The sequence below is a fragment of the Leptonotus elevatus genome, chromosome 2 (assembly GCF_054856555.1).
Source record: "Leptonotus elevatus isolate MCC_2025b chromosome 2, RoL_Lele_1.0, whole genome shotgun sequence".
Lineage (NCBI taxonomy): Eukaryota > Metazoa > Chordata > Actinopteri > Syngnathiformes > Syngnathidae > Leptonotus > Leptonotus elevatus.
In genome coordinates this window covers 27854812-27874034 of record NC_141240.1, presented here as the reverse complement: position 1 = coordinate 27874034, position 19223 = coordinate 27854812, and the positions used below count along the sequence as shown (strand labels likewise).

Below are 19223 nucleotides of genomic sequence, written 5' to 3'. Positions count from 1 at the left end.
AAGTCACACATGAAATAAAATGTCACCTCCCAGGTCTTGTGAAGCCGGTGCACGGCGCTGTTGCTCAAACCGAACATCACGGCAAAGAAAGAATTGAGATTCTTTTGATCCTTTAATCTGAAAGGACACGAAGTCAGTTGCATGTTGCCATGGTAACCCCAAAGCAAAGAGATTCAAAACGTCATTTTTCCCAACCAGACTCTTACACTGCAGCGACCTTGATGAACTTCTTGAGCAGGACGGCTCGTTTGACCAGGTCTTCGCAGAGGCAGAGTTCGCTCACCACCCAGTACTGAACCTCGTTGAAGCGGCGCACAAAACGCTCCAGGTTGGCCGTCACGCCGCCAGGAAACTTTTGACGTCCAAATACATAATGGACAAGCTCGGCCTGGAGCAAGAGGTAGAGGATTATCATCAGATGATATCGGGTGACGACATCATGTGTGACTTCGGATTCGCATGACAAGCAGGAAGTGGTCATTAAAACTCATTCACTGCCATTGACGGCTATAGACGTCAAAAATTCATTGGAACTATTTCTATTAGTTTAAATTTTTTTCTACTTTTGTTAACAAAAGTATGAAATTCTATATATTTTTTATTGTACATTTAGAACAGATATAAAATTAGTTTGATCTAGTGAAGTCAAGTTAATTACGATAAATATTATTTATTTATTTATTAATTAATCACACATTTTATATCCGTATTTCAAAAAAAAAAATCTAGGTTTTCATACTCCTGTTAACAAAAGTCGATTTTTTTTTTAAACTAATACAAATAGTTCAAATTAATTTTTGACGTCTATAGCCGTCAATGGCAGTGAATGAGTTAAGGCAACAATACAATATTTACATTCTTTCCACCTGTGGCCAAAGAGGGATCCCTGGATCAATAATCTCATCAATAATCTCACTGCTGCTTTAAAATGCTTTAACTGGATATGCAAAACATTCATGCAAACTGATGTCTGACCTCATGCATGGCGGCGAACAGTTCCCAGTCGTAGTTGGTGAGCTCGCTGGCAATGTCCTTGGAGCCCATGTGCTCAAGGGCGTTGGCGCTTCCTCGTTCGGGACCCTGCTGCTCTTTCAGGGGCATCTGAGTGAAGACAGACCGCGTGGTAGAACCGTATTCGGTGTGTCAGAAAGGACTGTGGTCAGACAACCAACCGGCCCAAAAAGATCCTTTCTGTGTTGGAAGGTCAGGTGTTTTACCAGCAGCTTGTCCAACTAGACAAGTACAATTTGTGGAGAAATTCTGTGGGAACGCTGAAAGCTGAATGCTACCATTTGAATGCATGCGGAATGCTTATGAAGTCAATTGAGAGATAAATTATTAAATGATGACCTACTGATTACTGCACAATGCACTTTACCAACTGTGCCACCGAGCAGTAAGTTACATGTATGGAAGTGGGCGTGGATTGTGATACTAAGAATAAGTAAAATTTCTGTGCCATTGAAAATAAATGGGGAAAAGTTGATATTTAACTCATTCGCTGCCATTGACGGCTATAGACGTCAAACATTTATTTGAACAATTTCTATTAGTTTAACTTTTTTTCCCCACTTTTGTTAATAAGAGTATGAAAATCTAGGATTTTTTTTTTGTACATTTAGAACAGATATAAAATTTGTGATTATTCGTGAGGTTACTAGTGAAGTCATGCGATTAATTACAATAAAACATTTTAATCGCCTGATGCCCCTAATTTTTAATAATCTTTTCTTTCTTTTTTTTTTTATCGCATCAGGTGATAAAATGTTTTTTAATTGTAATTAATCGCATGACTTCCATAGTTAAGTCATGATTAATTACAAATTTTATATCTGTTCAAAATATACAATACATGTTTTTTCTAGGTTTTTATATTGTTAAAAGTGGGAAATTTTTTAAACTAATAGAAATCGATCAAATAAAAAAAAATTATTAAAAAATTCAATTACATTTTTTTTATTGCCTGACGACCTAATTTTTAATAATCTTTTCTTTTCTTTTTTAAATAATCTTTTTTTCAAAAAGAAAAAAGAAAATAAAATAAAAAAATTATTAAAAAGTGAAAAAAAAAAAGTGAAACTAATAGAAATAGTTCAAATGAATTTTTGACGTCTATAGCCGTCAATGGCAGTGAATGAGTTAATGTTAATTTGTACGAATACTGTAAGTAATGTGGAATCAGAGGATACATACCCCGGGAGGCGTGAATTTTTGAAGGAAGTTGAAATTTGAACAGTATAAATCGGAAGTATGTGGGAGTTGATACATGGCAAAAAAGTGTGGAGAATAAAAATCACAATAACATATGTGGGAATGCTCCCATAATCAACTTTGCATTAGAACCGCATTCAAAGTATCCTCACCAGTTTTCCCACTTGGTCGCTGGTGCAAATGAAGAGTCTCTCGTTGAGTCCCAGCGCGGTGAACACGGCGGTGGCATCCAATTTCAACTCAGCTCTTTCTGTCAGGGTGTCAAATGTTAGCATAGAAAGAAAAGTAGCTCTTTTGTTGTGATTTGTGATTGCCGCCACCTGCTGAATTCATCTTGACCAGCACGTGATCTCCTCCAGGTTTGACCAGCGACAGCATCACTTCCTGGACGGATGCGTTGACGGGCAGCATCAGCGTGAGTGCTTGGTGGTCTGCCGTGTAAATCTGGTACAACACTGCGCAGCAGAGCAGAACGGCAGCGCATTGCTGTTGTGGTACGACAACGGGCCAAGGCAACTTTTCCACAGCGGAGGCCAAAGAAAGCCCAGTTTGGCTTTCCAAAAACGGAATCTGTCTGATTAGATGAGAATGTTTTGGCAGCTGACCTTTATCCTGCGCTCTGATTGGCTGTATCCGTCCAACAGGCTCTTCACTATGAGGGAACCAGTCAAATGAGTAGTTCTGTTTGAGCAATATAGCAACAACAGGGAATCAACACATTTGTATTGCTGTTTTGCATTTTGGCTTGAGTATTTCTAAATATATTACTCAGTTATAAATGAGTCAAAAAGTACAGTAATGCTAATAGCAAGTTTGAGCCGTGGGAGTTAGAGTTGAAAGAAAAATGAAATAATTCACTTAAGACAGAACCTTTTGAGAGGAGAACGTATTATAGTACAAATACTTCTTTAACTCTTTGACTGCCAAAAACGTTTAATGACGTATGCTAAAATCCTAATGAACGCCGCCAATAACGTCAATTGACGTCAACTACGTTTAGTTTTTTCTCAGTGAGCAGTGCAACGTCTTGTGCAGCACTGTCTTGTCATTGGGGTTGTAAAATCCCAAAACAGCCACTAACTATGGCCAGCAGATGGCAGCATTGTATCTCTTTTCAATGGGCTCCCGGTGTATGGAATTACAATGAAACATGACAAATCTGATGAAATAGACCGTTGTGCAGAAAATGTACCTTTTCACAAAAAGCTCGTTTTCTCCTTATCTTTTCAATTTTCGCTCAATGTCACTCAAATTACCTACTGGTATTTTCAAATGATGATTACGGAATAAGGTACAAAATACTTTTTTTTTTTCTATTGAAAGAATGGAACGCGATTTTCCATTTGGTACCCACCATGTTTATATGGTCAAAACACACAATATTCTGTTTGCCTTGAAAGATGAGTTAAAATACTCCAAATCGGCTGCCATTGTCGGGGTGTTTTTTTGGATAATGTTTGGCAGTCAAAGAGTTAATGACTTAGCTTAGCTAAACTTCATATAGCAAGGCTAATGCGAAATTGTGCTTTTCCTGCCGCCCTTTTCAAACATTAGGATCTGACCAAGCAGCATAAGAGAGGTAGCCTGGTTTAAAACAATTTTCAGAAAAGGCAAAGCAGGAATGTACAAACTGGAATCCACACGAGAAATGCACTGCAACTAACCAAGCCTGGAAAAATAAACATTTAATGTCAGCTTGACGAAGGCGACAGGATATGGAGCCGAAAGCACAATGCGGATGTTGGCAAAAACGGGCACATCCTATCTAAAAAAAAAAAATAGACTGTGTCACCGGCTTGATAGATAGACAAAGAATTATGACTCTTACCCTGCCCAACGAGTGGTATCCATTCTCCAACCTGGTGAAGATGACAATACACTGCGTTAGCTGGAGTTCAAGTCTTGAGGAGTTATAAGATGTTTTAAGGTAATAAATACACGTACACTTTTGTTCTTCTTCTGTCCCGGAATTGATCTTTCAGCATGCCATACAAACGAAAATTAGCTGCAATGTCCTTCTTCAGCTTCTGTTTGAGAATACAAACAATGTACTGTACACACACACACATGTTTTAATACCCTGATTCCAATGAAGAGGGGACTTTGTGCAAAATATAAATAAAAGCAACATGCAATGAATTGCGAATCCTTTCCAACCTCTATTCAATCGAATACACTACAAAGACAAGATATTTAATGTCCAAACTGACAAACTGATTAATTGTTTTTTGCAAATATTCACTTATTTTGAAATTCATGCCTGCGACACGTTCCAAAAACTGTGTTAAATCACCTTTACTTTGAACAACATTCAATAAACGTTTTGGGAACTGAGGACATTTACTGTATTGTTAAAGCTTTGGGTGGAATTCTTTCCCAGTCTTGTTTGATATACTACAGTTGCTCAACAGTCCGGGTCTCCATTGTCATATTGTGTGCTTCATAATGCACCACACAGTTTCAAGGTCTGGACTCCTGGCGCTGTCAGGCCAAACCTCAATCATGACGCTTACCTGAAAAGGATTTGCAAATCATTGTATTCTGTCTTACAATTTACACACCTCAACTTCACTGGAATTGAACCTTGTGCAACTGTAAATGTCAAACTAATCTCAGACCTTACCTCCAGAAACGTGAAGGCAATGGGGTCTTCTTTCAACAGAAGTCCATAGAACGCCACCCACTGGCCAACCAGCTTCACCACCTTCTGCTTCGTGTTGAGAATGTAGGTGGCCCTCTCCTGCTCGGACCCTTCAGAGAGCTCTGCCTGGTAGGTGCATCGCCAGTCAAGGAACACCATTTTCCAAAATAAAGATGGTTAACAAAGTCAAAATCATGAAATACTGTGGAGTGAACTTACTGGTATGCAAGCAATACCCACTAAATTGAAAAGTTTCCTTTATTATTATTATTATTATTTTTTACCTGTAAACAGCATTGGTTTGTGTACGCCTAAGTCTGATAGTGTCAGTAGTGCGGTGCAAAATGAAGTGGATTCAAATAATGGACCTTCAGTTTCAGCCCGTCCACCCCCCGTAATATGTGAAAATCCGTGACATAGAATTATTTTAATTCACCCCCATGTGAGGCATGTACCGTTAAACACACACAAACACATTTATACACATAGATAGTATTCTGAGAGGGAGTAAGTACAATTGACAACACAAAAATAGAGTAATGACACTCACATAAATAAAATCTACGCTATAGTGAGACTGCAAAAACGGAATCATGACGATATAGCGAAGGTTTACTCTAAAGCTAAAGTGAAACTTCCGACGTTGTAATTGTTTCCATAAAACAGAAAGAATATATGCCTGAAAGTATTTCTGAATGAGGTATTTGTAAGTATTACTGCCATGTTTATGCTAAAGTGACAATTGTTTGATGGTATGAAAGGACTGCAATAGCAATGCTAATTTTCGTTAGCTAATTTTCGTTAGCTAATTTTCGTTAGCTAATTTTCGTAGCATTTCCCAATGTTAGCAAGAAACTAGCTAACTTATGTTCGGCTCATGATAAAAAAAAAAGTGACAACTAATGTTGAAAGTAAAATAAAATTTGTGTTGATAACTAATCAGTTGCTTACTGTAGATCCTCTCATTTGGAGAGCAACACACTGATGTGAACAGTTGACACTTTGATGGTAAAACAAGCAAACATCTCTGTTTAAGGTGCAGGGGTTAAAGCTGGGGGGGGTATTTGTGGCTTACAGTCCGGATTTTACGGTATTTAAATTATAGAATTCTTAAATAGAAGCGGTTTGAACACTAATGACTTGAGGATATTGATGCTGCAGTGCAGGACATAGTTGACTGGAGGGCATGAAGACTCTGTGGGTGAGCAGGAAGTCACTCACGTACGAATCTAGCGGGCAGAAAAGAAAAGCATAACACTCAGGTGACGAACAATTTATCTAACAAACGAAAAAAGGCTCGACAACCTCTCACCGATTGAATCGTTCCCGTTGGAGTCCAATTTGACTGTTTCCAGGAGGTGTTCCAGGATCTTCTCTGGCGCTCCTGACATTACCGTGTACCTGCACACAACAAGACATTTACACTGTAGTAAACATGCACAGTTTTCAGGTATTTAAGCAAGTAATATTAACAATTCATATACACACACATATATAAAAATATCGCATTGATCATGAATTAACGCAGATTAATCGCACTATTAATTTTGACCTTAGATTATCCTTTAGCGTGACAGCGGATGGCTACAGGTTGTTTGAGCAATAAACATAATTACATGCATTAAAGTAAAGCATTTAATAAATGTTTGTGTACGACATTTAGAATATTTGTTTATGTCAAAATATTGCAGTCATTTTTTGCCCGTTTTAAATTATGCAAGTAATTCATTGATTAGAAAAAGAGGAGGATGAGCATGTGCAGTAGATAAATTTTTTTTGAAGACGTCCTTATAACATTAAAACCGGTGCTTTTCAAATTTGGCGGGAAAAAAATATTGATAAAAAAATACTTTTTTATGAAGCAATTAATCATGATTAATCAAAATTCTAAAATGTGATTAATCTGATAAAACAATTATATTGTTTGACAGCTCTAATATATATATATAAAATAAAATTTAAGAAATAATGTGTTTAAAAATGCATTAACACTGCCATAAAAACTAAAATAATCCATCCAGCAGCATGAAGTACTTTAATACTGACAGTTTGTATTTGGGGTAAGTACTTAAGTAAAGTAACTTTTTCACATCAAGTCGGCCCAATGGGTTTACATTTTCTCACAAGACAGAAATCATTCAAACATACACAAGCTTCAACCACTAAACAACATTTTTCTGATTTCTGAACTGTACCTACAATCTTGCATCATAATCAAAAAACAACAAAGTTGATATCAAAACTACTATTACTTGTTTCCAGCTCCTCCCTGCTCGGCTGGGTTGGCACATTTCTCCAGCACGAGCACGGTTTTCCCATGCTCCTCCAATCGCACCGTGTTCGCCTCTACATCCTGAAGTCAGAGAAATGCATAAATACGACCGCACGGACACAAAAATATGATTGCAGCGGAGCATACAGTCAGCCGACCTTGAGAATTCGAATGAAGTCGTGCTTGTCCACGCGCAAGAAGTGACAGTTATCCTCCCTCAGGATTATTGTGGCGGCGCGCGGAGCGTCATTCAGCAAGGCCAGCTGCCCGAAATCTTCGCCCTCATGCAGGGTAGTCACCAGGCCCTGAATTCACACACCTTATATTGTCAATGCTGTTTTTATACGGATAGAAATAGAGCAAGCTGCATTCACCATTTACAATCTTAATGAACCGGAAAATTTGGATTATAAACCCCAGTTTAAGCCCTGCGGCCAGAATTTATTTATAGATGTTTCCTGATTCTAGTAGCTTCACGTTTGTGTTTACCGGTCATGAATTGATTAACTTTTGAATTATAATCTGCATGCATTCAGATCAATTTCGCAATGGAACAGCATTCGGAACCTTTTGAGCTGAAATTGAAAATGTAACGTCGGAACAAACGGAAAAAAATGCAATCGAGAGTCTGCCATTATCATTAGCACAACTTACAAAGCCAACATGACAAATGCGACTTACCTTCCCGTGGGTGATCACATTGACAGAGCCTTTCCAGATGATGTACCAGGAAGTGCCTTTGTCCCCCTGACTGAACACTTTCAACAACACAAACCACTGAGTGAACATGCTTCAAGATCACATGATCATTTATGTCGACACATACGTGACCCAATCTTAACATTATCATGATGCAAGGGCTCTTGAACGGCCCCGATTGTATACGCGCTTTATCGAAACATAGCGTTGTGCTGAAAAGTGGGTCTTTCGCAATGACGCCAACTTACAGACAGTACCGGCCTTAGCATGTGATTCAAACACCAACACAGCTGCCAGCTCTTTCCGCACCTAAAAGGCACAGCAGACAAAAGTGTCTTTTAAGAAATGAAAATAAAAGTATGAAACGTTGGCTTGTTTACTTCTAATAGAAAATCTTACAAGAGTGACATGTAGAATTGTTGCATGAGGAATCCAAGGATTGGTTAAAAAAAAAAATCGGAATGACAATTATTGGAATAATGTGTCCGTAACAGTGACTGACCGAGGTGGAAAGATGAGCGGCGGCCTTGAGATGGAGAAGCTCCTCATAAATGACCTCCAGGTCCTCAGCACTCCTCTGATTTGGACTAAACACAAGTCGTACAGACACACATAAGAAAGCATACGGCAGGTCATTTTCTAAATGGATTCATTTTGGAATTGGAAATGAAACACACCATGAGGTCATCTAGGATGAATCAATCAATTGGCATCACCGATTCGATGAGAAGATGCAATGTCTTATTTCGTGGATCTGATCAATGGCGTAATTGATCGATCAGGCAAATCAAGACATTACAGCCGATGACCGATTTTGCATAAAATGCTAAATATCGACCAATCCTGATCCAGCTGATCAGATCGGTGTAAAAATCGTCTTTTTTTTTTGCTTTGACTAGTGAGCAAACATTTGAGATAAGAGCACTACATGGTGGAAGTGAGCTCAACTCACTTTACAACAAGTAGCAGTTTGGCAGATAGTGAAGAATTCTTGACTTGATTCTTCTTCACCATTCCCAAAAGAAGTTTACTGCCAACACTAAACATAAATCAATGAAAATGATTTCTTTAAAATCACATAGCTCTGACTTGCGACAGTCATTTAGCCTCATGCTAACAACAAACACAAAACTAGGCTAACAAAAAGTATTGGTTTCTGGGTGTTATAATTTTAAGTAACAGCTATTTGAACACAAACGGAACAACATATCATTTGCGAGAACTGACTAATACTGCATTTTGAAACTCTTCTTTGTGTCTTTTTCTTTGTGTCTGTAGTCAACTCAGAATAAGCAGCTCAATGGCCATTAACTCATTCACTCCCAGCCATTTTCATTGAAGCAAGCCCCTTCACTCCCCGGCTGTTTTACTTGATTTTGACTGATTTTGCAAGGCCCACAGAATATTGTGTTCTATTGCCAAAAGAAAGATTAGAGTCTCTTCTTTTATCAGGAAAAAAAAAAGTATATTTCTATTTGTTTCCGTTTTGCAGCAATTAGCATTAGAATATAGCTAAATTTCATAATTGTTCACAAATCTGTTTAAAACAGTGGGGAAAAGAGCTTTTTGAAACATGGCCCTGATTGATCTCTTATGCTCTGCTGCCACATGCTGGCCTTTTTGTAAGAACTACCATTGCTTTAAACTGCCTCTTCAGATCAGAGGCTGCATCAAAGCCTCCTGTATGCTCTAGCATAAAAAAAAACTTTAAACGTGTAAATACGTATTTGGGACCACAGCACTAATTAAAATGGAACGTTTTTATACGTTTTTGGGAGCAAATTAGTTCAATTGAAGCAAAAATTGTTTATTCTTTACATTCTGTTTTTTTCCCCTCATAAATTACAATATTATATACTGCTATTTTTCTTATTAAAACACATAACATATTTTTGTTGTTTTGAGTTATGAGCGTGGTCACGGAACAAGTTAAAGATACCATTGATACGTGTGTGTCAATGGAAAGTCAAATGTTTATATAAGTGCATGTGAATATACCAAGGTGTGTATGGGGGCTAGAATATCCTACTTCAATAATTATAAAAAATAATAATAAAAAATAAAAAGAATACACAATTTATTGTGTTTGTAAAATCCTCACTTATAGTAAATCACTGAATGTTGGTTAACATGTTTGCCCTGGCCACACCACTTCATAAAGTGTAATCAGTTATATGGTCCATTAAAATAAGATCAAATGTTTTTTTTTATTTTTATTTTTTATTAAAATATATATATTTTTTTTTTAAATACATAAAAATTAAAAATAAGGTCAAATGAATGACACATCATTTAAAATACAGCAAGCATTAACTACACCTCCTATCACACCAGTTTTTCAGAGCTGCTTTGAGGAACCCGATAAAGAGTTGGAGAAGTTGACACGGCCTGCAAAATCCCCGGAATCACAATGCGATTGAGTTTCGCGTGTTTTATTGGAAAAACAAACACAGGCCCAACCCTCCTGAAACTGGACTTAACATCTAACAACCTGTTCTGTTGGCTCTCATGATGATTTGTGATGTGAATGTTGTGACCGGCCGGTGTACGCTAGCGTGTTGTTGAAGAGGCATCGCACTGACCATTTGCGTAGGATCATTGTGAGCAGGGCGTCAGGGCCCAGTTGAGACAGCAGCGACAGGCTTTCCTGCAGCTCGTCCTCCGAGTCCTTTGTTAGGTGGTTCAGTCCAAACTCAGAATCCAGGAAGCGGTAGAACTGCGTGTCCTTGTCGTGAAAGTTCACCTCATGTTTCACTTGGCGTAGCAAAGACAAAGACGGCACAACAAAATTAATGTGGCTAATTTATTAGGCTTTCACTTGGTGAAAAAAAAATACAACCACGAGCATGAACATACGGACTATTTGGGAGATTTTCAAGAGGCCTATGTAAACATTGGAAGGTTCTAATTCTCCTTTATGCATATGCGCTAGGCGCTAGGAATTCAGCTTAGCGCTTGTACAGTACAATATTTACTAGTGTTATATGACTAATGACAATTGTTCCTTATATGCTTTGAAAGACATGTTGGTATGTTAAGTGTTAACACTGGAAATAGTGTGACTTTTAAATGCCACGTTGCCGTACATATGAGTATACAAATGCTAAACTGATTTGATATATATATATATATTAGAGGTGTGAATTGCGTGGTAGCTTGCGATTCAATCTGTATCACGATTCATAGGTCACGATTCGATTCAATACCGATTAATCCCGATACGAGTCAATTATTGCGATTTAAAAAAAACCTCAAATTTACTAAATACTAATCAGTAAACTTGTACATGCACACTGTAAGATTTGTATGAAAATCTACTGCAGGCTTATAACTGTGGTCCACCGTAATTAACAAACAGGTTGCAATCTGTTTCATGTTTAAAGAGTATTGAAATCAAATTTGAAGGCTTAATGTTCCATTAATATAACGTTCTTCCATGCTTAAAATGTGAACCCTAATTAAGACATTTTGTTGAATATTTCCATCAAAAATTGACCTTTAAAAATTGATTCGGTAGCATATTGAATCGATACGAGAATCGTGCGCTGTAATATCGCGATATATTGCAGAATCGATTTTTGCTAACACCCCTAATATATATATATATATATATATATATTGCGATATTACAGCGCACAATTCTCGAATCGATTCGATATGCGGCCGAATAAATTTTTAAACAAATTTTTTTATGGCAATATTCAACAAAACGCCTTACTTAGTGTTAGGATTCACACATTAAGCATGGAAGAATGTTATATTAATGGAACATTAAGCCTTAATATTTTTATTTCAGTGCTGTTCAAACATGAAACAGACTTGCAACCTGTTTGTAAAATGCAGTGACTCAATTATAAGCCTGAATTTTCAGATAAATAAATACATTTTCATTTAAATCTTACAGTGTACATGTACAAGTTTACTGATTAGTATTTTCAAAATTTGAGTAAAAAATAATCATCGCAATAATCAATTTTTGATTCGTATCGGGATTAATCGGCATCAAATCGAATCGAATCGTGATATGAATCGAATCGCCAGCTACTAGGCAATTCACACCCATAATATATATATATCCTAACATGATATGTAACAACAATTGTTCCTTGTGCTTAAAATGAAGTTTTCAGTTTAAGCACTAGAAACAAAGTGTCTTTAAGACATTGCAGAATGAAAATAAGTGCAAATGTATTCCAAGTGACCCACTTGGATGGATGATAGAGGGTTTTTCGCTTGATTGGGCCTTTTGTTTTCCAGGCAGACAAAGCGCCTTTTCCTGTAGCTAGTGCATCCTTCACTTGGTGAATTTTGTGCGTGCAACACTCAAGTCACAACATTTTAAGCTCCTCAAGCATGTCTGAGTACTGCCTGAGATGTCATTAGCTGAATATGTCAAAAATAAATAGCAGTAAATGATCGTTTTTGATGATTTGATGGTACCTTTTTTTGCTTTATTGAGTGTTTTTTTTCTTTCAGTGAATGTTCCTAGTAATCACCTTTCAACTTATCATATTTTCTTGAAACTTTTATTTCTCTGAGCAAGAGCGCTACATTTAGTAGATATTTGGTCAAGGTTATTTGGGGTAGCTGAGCTGAAATTAGTTTTTCCTCATTGTTCTCTTCATTTTCAATAGACTTAAAGCTGCACTTTGTAACAATTTGCTCAAAAAATATCTTTACAAAAGCATTTTTTTTTTACCATTTTTCAATTAGATTACCACCTTAGCTGTTCATAATGGAAACTCCTGCAAGTCTATGGCCAATAGTTTTCAGATAGGATTGGGTTTGAATTTCCCGCCCTCTGTCTGCGGATGTGACATCATGTTGTGCGCATTGTGTATGTGAAGAAGAGAAAATGCAGTTGAATGTTTTGGCCACATGTGGCAGTAGCGATTCCAAATTCAATTTTCTGCGTTCAGTAGCTTTAAGGCATTGAAATGTTTCAATGTCCTACCGTGAACCAAGATTCCTTCGTCCACCAGGACCTGCCACATTCCAACTGCCTGGCTTCTTGACTGGAGGCCTTCATTTTGTCTCATCAGCCAGTCGACAAGTTCCTTACCAGAGCAACATTTTCTGCGACAACAATCACACATTTGAATTTCGGTCACTTGGTATGGGCAACATTTCGCAAAGCCATGTATTGGTTTGTAATTAAGGATTGTCTAAATGTTAGAGGGGAAGTCAACCCCTCAAAATTCTTTTGACAATAATTTGTTCTACGCTAGTTTAAATATGGCATTCTGGTTAATATTGTGTTAGTGGAATATGAGTTAAGCAGCAAAATCCATCCGTCTCAGGTAACAACCAATCACAGCACAGCTTCAGAAAACAGGTGAGCGCTGATTGGTTGTTGCCTGAGCCTGTCATCTTCAGTCGACAGCAAGTGGCAAAATGGCCGCCGCCTGAGATGGATAAAAATGTATGGATTTTGCTTCATAAAGACTAGTGAGGTCACATATAACTTATTATTGTCAAGAAATGTTTAAGGTTGACTTCCACTTTAAGAAATGTGTGTAATGTTACATTAGGTTTAGTGAGGTTATATCTCAAAGTAATGCTTGTAAGATAGCAGCAGAACAGCAGAGATTTAGGACAATAATGGATGGATTAGTAGTCATCTAAAATTAATTTTCGACCATATAAAAAGTCTAATAAATCAATAATTGACCATTAACGTGAAATAAATCCGAAAAGACCATTCCTAGTAGTCGTACATGATAAAATGGAAGCAACCTTCATGTTACCTGTGAGTTTTGAGGTGATACTTCCTATCTCGGATCAAGCCAGGCTTCCTCACGACCATCACGCTGTACACCGACCTTGCGGCCTTCACCACACGATCTGAGAGGAACTTAAACACACGTCAGAGGAGCGGTGTGTCATTAAACACACTACTATATTTATATCAGGGGCATAAATGTGACATTTGGTTGTTTTATGACGTGGAGAAATAGGCTGAGAAAAAGCTGGGACGCGCATGTTTTTGTGTACTCAACTTCAGCGCATACGCACTGTGTGAGCCGACATGATAACACAACCTCACAACCCTGTGTCTGGCACGGAGAGGCATCCCGACCACCGTCATTCGGTTCCCATTCAACTTGTCATTTAATTCCCCCTCACTCCACTTCTCATGCACGCAACCCGAGCAGGTCCAAATCCTGAAAAGACCTTGGATGGCCCAAGCCGTTATCCACTGGTGCAGAAAGTCTTACGTAACAAGAATGTGCGTCAACGTGACTGCCCTGTTTTTCATGCTTTACACTTGTTAGCACAGCAACAAAATGAAGCGGTCATTTTGCTTCACGCTCCTTGCGCTCGGCCTTGTGATTCTACAAGTGCCTCAGACGGGTGTCTGTTTGTATTGCAGATTTTCCCATCAGGCGCTGCCTGCTGTTTGTCCAAGGTGGTACCAGTATCAAGAAAATCCTTGCGTAAAGCATGTGCATATTTTTAATGGCGCCAAAATTCACTAACCTGACTCGCCACCAGAGATGGCAAATCCAGTTTCCTGAAAGTAAAAACCCTGCCACAGTTTGGCTTTAGCCCCTCGTGCTAGCTAGCTAGCTCCCTAGCAGGTAAACAAGCACCCGGGGAGCTAGCTAGCACGAGGGGCTTAAGCCAAACTGTGGCAGGGTTTTTACTTTGTGGACCTGAATTTACCACCTCTGCTCTCCACATCAATATTTTGGACAGAAATCCTTGCTTGACAAACCTTACGAAAGAAGATGAAAGAAACAGTTTGTAAAAGGGCAAGCACTTATTTTTGTTTGCTTCCAGAAACACTAAAGACACTTGGGTTGGATTTACACTGCAGGTCTAAGAGGCCTGATTCTAATATGAAGGTGTCCGATTCCATGTGTTTTATTCTATTTGCGCTGCCATGACATAACATGACATTAAATACTTGGGGTCAACAGTCCAGAGCAACGGTGAGCGTGGTGAGGTGGTAAAAAAAAACTGATCCAAGCATGTTGGAACGGGTGGAGTAAAGTGTCAGGGGTGTTATGTGATAGAGGGGTCTCTGCTAGGATGAAAGGGAACGTTTCTAAAACAGTGGCGGAAATGAAGATGTTTCTTTCGGAGTCACCAGGATGGATACGATTAGAAATGAGGTCATCAGAAGGACAACTAAGGTAAGACGTATCATGTTTTAGGACATGTTTTAGGAGAGACAAGGATGATGAGTATGGAGCTGCTGTATTGAGGGAAGACAGGATCCAGAAGATAAGCTACGATGGAAAAGGATAACACGCTGTGGCGACCCTTAAAGACGACACGTTGACAGCAAAGTACACACACGTGGTGCACGCATATTAGCGGTTTTGATAGCACTAATGACTCTCAATAATAATGCGCATGTAGGTTTTAGAATAGGCAACTTTTCATGGGAAGGAGGGGATTGGCACAGATTTATTACCCATCATCCCACGGCATGGAGGATCGCCTGACTTCCTGATTCTACAGGAGACGGTGGTACAACCCAGAACTGCTGTCTCTCGACTAGTTTTTGTACTTCCTATTAGTTTAGAGTATTGGAAATTCATTTTGATACATCACCTGCAATTATTACAAAAAGAACCAGGGTGTAGAAACTCCAGTATGGGTATTTTCCCCCCTGGGAGGCCTCGTCTAGGAATTGTCATTGTGAACCACGAGGTTAAATCCAGCCATAGAGTCATCAATGAACATAGCATTGGTGTTTTTGTAAACAGTCCTCTAGAAACCTGACACACATTTTCTTAACTCATTCACGGCTATAGACGTCAAAAATTCATTTGAACTATTTCTATTAGTTTAACATTTTTCCCACTTTTGTTAATAAGAGTATGAAAACCTAGACATTTTGTATTGTATTAGAACAGATATAACATTTGTGATTAATTGTGAGTTAACTAGTGAAGTCATGCGATTAAAAATGGTAATCGCCTGGCGGCCCTAATTTTTAATAATATTTTTCTTTCTTTTAAAAAAAAATAAAGATTATAATAACATTTTAAAAATTATTACAATAATTTTTTAAATATTTTTTTTAAAGAAAATATTATTAAAAATGAGGGATGTCAGGTGATTAAATATTTTAATAGTTATTAATCGCATGACTTTACTAGTTAACTCACAATTAATCACAAATGTTATATCTTTTCCAAATGTACCCCCCAAAAAATTCTAGGTTTTCATACTCTTGTTAACAAAAGTGGAAAAATTTTTAAAGTAATAAAAATAGTTCAAATGAATTTATGACGTCTATAGTCGTCAATGGTAGTGAATGAGTTAAGTAGTGTAGCCAATTTAGAGTCTTCAGTGAAACTATTATACAGTGTATATTATATGTTTTTGTAAACAGACTAAAGTCTTCAATGAACATGATGGACAGGTTTCTGTTAACACCAACAACTCTATTGACTCGCCTGTCACCTGAATGTTTTCATAACACCAAAAGCAATTCTAAAGTCTTCATACACTCTCTGATATGCAGGTTTGTTTTCTATTGCTCTATTTTTTTTCATAACATTGAAGATAATTTAAAGTGTTGAATATACATTTTTGGGCAAAGAAAAAAATGCAACTTGAAATAACTGCAACGCAGACATTTTTGTGCATGCTAATTCCTAACAGAAAAGCAAAACGTATGCCAATAAAACCGAAATGTCCATATAGTACAGTAGATATGATCTGTATGAATGACAAGCTCATCTCATATTGAGATCATGCTTGCAGTCTGAATTCACACACACAATAATAATGTATTAATGAGATTTAGGAGACTCTGGCTTGCCCCCTGGCTCAGTTGGTGTTGTCTCCCAATCAGAAAGTTGTGGGTTTACTCCTGAACCCTATGACCAAATTGAGGTGTCCGTGAGCACCATAAAAAAACTACCCTTGAGGCTTTATCAACAGCTGGTAAATTAGGAGACAGCCTAAAAGTGCCTTGAAGATAGAAAAGTGCTGTAGAAAATGAAAGCACATTTGCCATCCTGGTCCAAGAGTGTGAGTCTCACAATATATAAGTATAAAGAGAATAGCTGCCAACCTTGTTTGACCCAAAAGTGAAACCGTTGTCTTTGCCCTGCAATTGGACCAGGGATCGTGACGTACTGTAAATCCGTTCCACACACTTCAACCAGCCTGTTCCCAGACCTGCCGTCCCCCAACTAAATCCACCCTGGGTGCTGTCCTTCCCAACTGCAATGATGAATGAGCACAAGGTACATTTGAGAGTTTCCCAGGGGCCCATTTCCCTTTTTGACCCCCACTGGGACATTCTCAGGCAGCTACTTGTATTTATTATTTCCATGCGGCAACATTTCCATGACCTAAGCAGGCTATTACAAAAACACATGAAAAGTCATATTTGCTTTTGGAAGGGACATTGACTGTCCACTGAATCACAAGCAAAGATAATAAAGTGAAATCCGTATCTGTGAGGAATCATCTGATAATTGTCCATCACTTTTCTGTACTGCTCATCCTATTCAGGATCACAGTCCAGTTAGAGACGATCCCAGCTGACTTGTGGCGAGCGCGGGGATATTACACCTCGGGCTGAGTCAATCACACAGTTAGCGACAGACAAGCACAAGCATTCACATTCACATTCACACTGTCACTGAGTGGGATCTGAGCCCATGTTGCCTGCTCACGAGTCAGGAGAGTGACCCAAGTCATTGTTATCTTGGGTGTCTTTTTATTTTTTTAATAAGGTCATATTTTAAAAAAAAAAAATTGTAATAGAATGTGAGAATGTTTGACTGTTTTCGAGCTGCTGTTTTGATACCCGTGTTGTGCAGTATTGAGCAACAAACTGATGCAGCCCTGAAGGTCTGATGTAGCTCGAAACAGTACATTGTTCTTAGACTACAGCCAGTTGAGACTCCATTTGATCTCAATCAAACTCATTAAAAAATCAAATTCAGGTTTATAATCTTCACCAATACGGACAATTGTCAATTTGTCAAATCAACCAGTATTACCAAGCTTCACGCAACTAACCACGTTTTAGTGTGATGAACTAAGTCAACCGGGAAAAGCACCTCCTGATGAATAGCATATTGACAATTAGCATTTCAGAGGACTACAGTACATATACAGACTCTAGCCAACAAGTGAAACGATTTCAGAACCGTCCTGATTTGCTACTCCAACACCTTAACTGGTTTGTCATGTCAACACGACCGTGCAGTGAGACGTTCATTATCACACATGCTTGAAAGTCTTTCATAGCCAGGTTGCAATTGTCTACACTTCGGCACCAGCATGTTGCCTTTGTGCATTCCTTGGGTCATTAGTATTGTAGGGTAGAATGACTCCGCCCACCAAGTCAACACTGTGTGATTTGACGGGGAGATTTGAAGGCATTGTGACCTTTGCAAACAGGAAAGGCACACTTTTCCAAGAAGCTGCTTTCAACGGTGTGTTAGACTGTTGAAATGATGCTTCATCATAATGCAACCGTAACCCTTTTTAGATGGCGGGGAGCTCAAATCTCCTGGTCTCTGCGTTGTTGTGTAATTAATGACAGGAAACGTAACTTGGGTTGACTTGTCGTTTACTTCCTAAACAAACATGACGTGTACTGGTCAATCCACAAGGCCTAATCGGCAGTTTCACCACACTGAGAAATTGATTATTAATTGGCATTATTGGCTAGGTAGCTAGTAGCAAATGCACAGTGCTACCAACTCACCTCGGCAACGACACGGTTGAACTGGCGGCCTTACGGCACTCCCAGCTTTTTATACCCGCCACATGCAAACATCTTAACAAGTGGAAATTACTCTAATACCAAAATAACTGCATTACACAATTATAGGAAGGTGTGTGATCCCACCATATGGTCTTCATCTACTGCCATCATAAGTCAACATTTTTGTAATCACTTTGTTACAGTCATGGAATTATGTAATACATTAATAGAAGATAGGAAATTCAGTTCCAATGTGTGGCTTCATGGCTTGAAATATATATATTTTATTTTTTTTATTTTTGCAAGATAATCCCAGGGACCTGAAACATGAGCTTAATTAAACTATAAATATATGACAATAAAACAAATGAATAATCACCTTTCTATTTTTAAATCAACAGTTTTTATTTAAAAAAAAAAATTATTGTCTTGAAGTAAAGCTGTTAATGGATTTTATAAATAAATAAAAAAGACCTCAAAAATCAAAAGCAAAACCCAGGACTCTGTTGTGAAAGTAAATAACACTACTAATAGATTTTAACTTTACAGGCCATTCGTCCTGGCCGACATACACCATAACGGAAGTTAATATAAATTTCCGGTTCCGGCTCTGTTTAACGCAACTCATCTTTACGTCAAAATCATATGAGTATGATTTTCGCTCTAGAGTCCAGATACTTATTCATTTGCCTGCTACTTTGCAGTTCCAG

General features: G+C 38.1%; 1 protein-coding gene across 2 annotated transcripts in view; it reads right to left on the bottom strand.

The window, feature by feature from the left end:
• The window catches only part of rapgef3 (Rap guanine nucleotide exchange factor (GEF) 3), a 30147-nt gene that overhangs the window by 2649 nt on the left and 8275 nt on the right, over positions 1-19223 (bottom strand). Inside the window, exons 3-21 of one of the 2 annotated variants that reach the window (XM_086067343.1) lie at positions 13571-13677; positions 12778-12899; positions 10406-10577; positions 8326-8410; positions 8072-8132; positions 7806-7882; positions 7283-7429; positions 7105-7205; positions 6165-6253; positions 6003-6081; positions 4835-4985; positions 4156-4262; positions 4040-4070; positions 2817-2892; positions 2532-2666; positions 2364-2461; positions 976-1101; positions 207-388; positions 27-117 (exon numbers count right to left, since the gene is read on the bottom strand). In XM_086067343.1, the coding sequence (XP_085923469.1) occupies positions 27-117; positions 207-388; positions 976-1101; positions 2364-2461; positions 2532-2666; positions 2817-2892; positions 4040-4070; positions 4156-4262; positions 4835-4985; positions 6003-6081; positions 6165-6253; positions 7105-7205; positions 7283-7429; positions 7806-7882; positions 8072-8132; positions 8326-8410; positions 10406-10577; positions 12778-12899; positions 13571-13677 (2037 nt within the window). The remainder of the gene's footprint in view (positions 1-26; positions 118-206; positions 389-975; positions 1102-2363; positions 2462-2531; positions 2667-2816; positions 2893-4039; positions 4071-4155; positions 4263-4834; positions 4986-6002; positions 6082-6164; positions 6254-7104; positions 7206-7282; positions 7430-7805; positions 7883-8071; positions 8133-8325; positions 8411-10405; positions 10578-12777; positions 12900-13570; positions 13678-19223) is intronic. The other variant, XM_086067344.1, reaches the window with a different exon arrangement.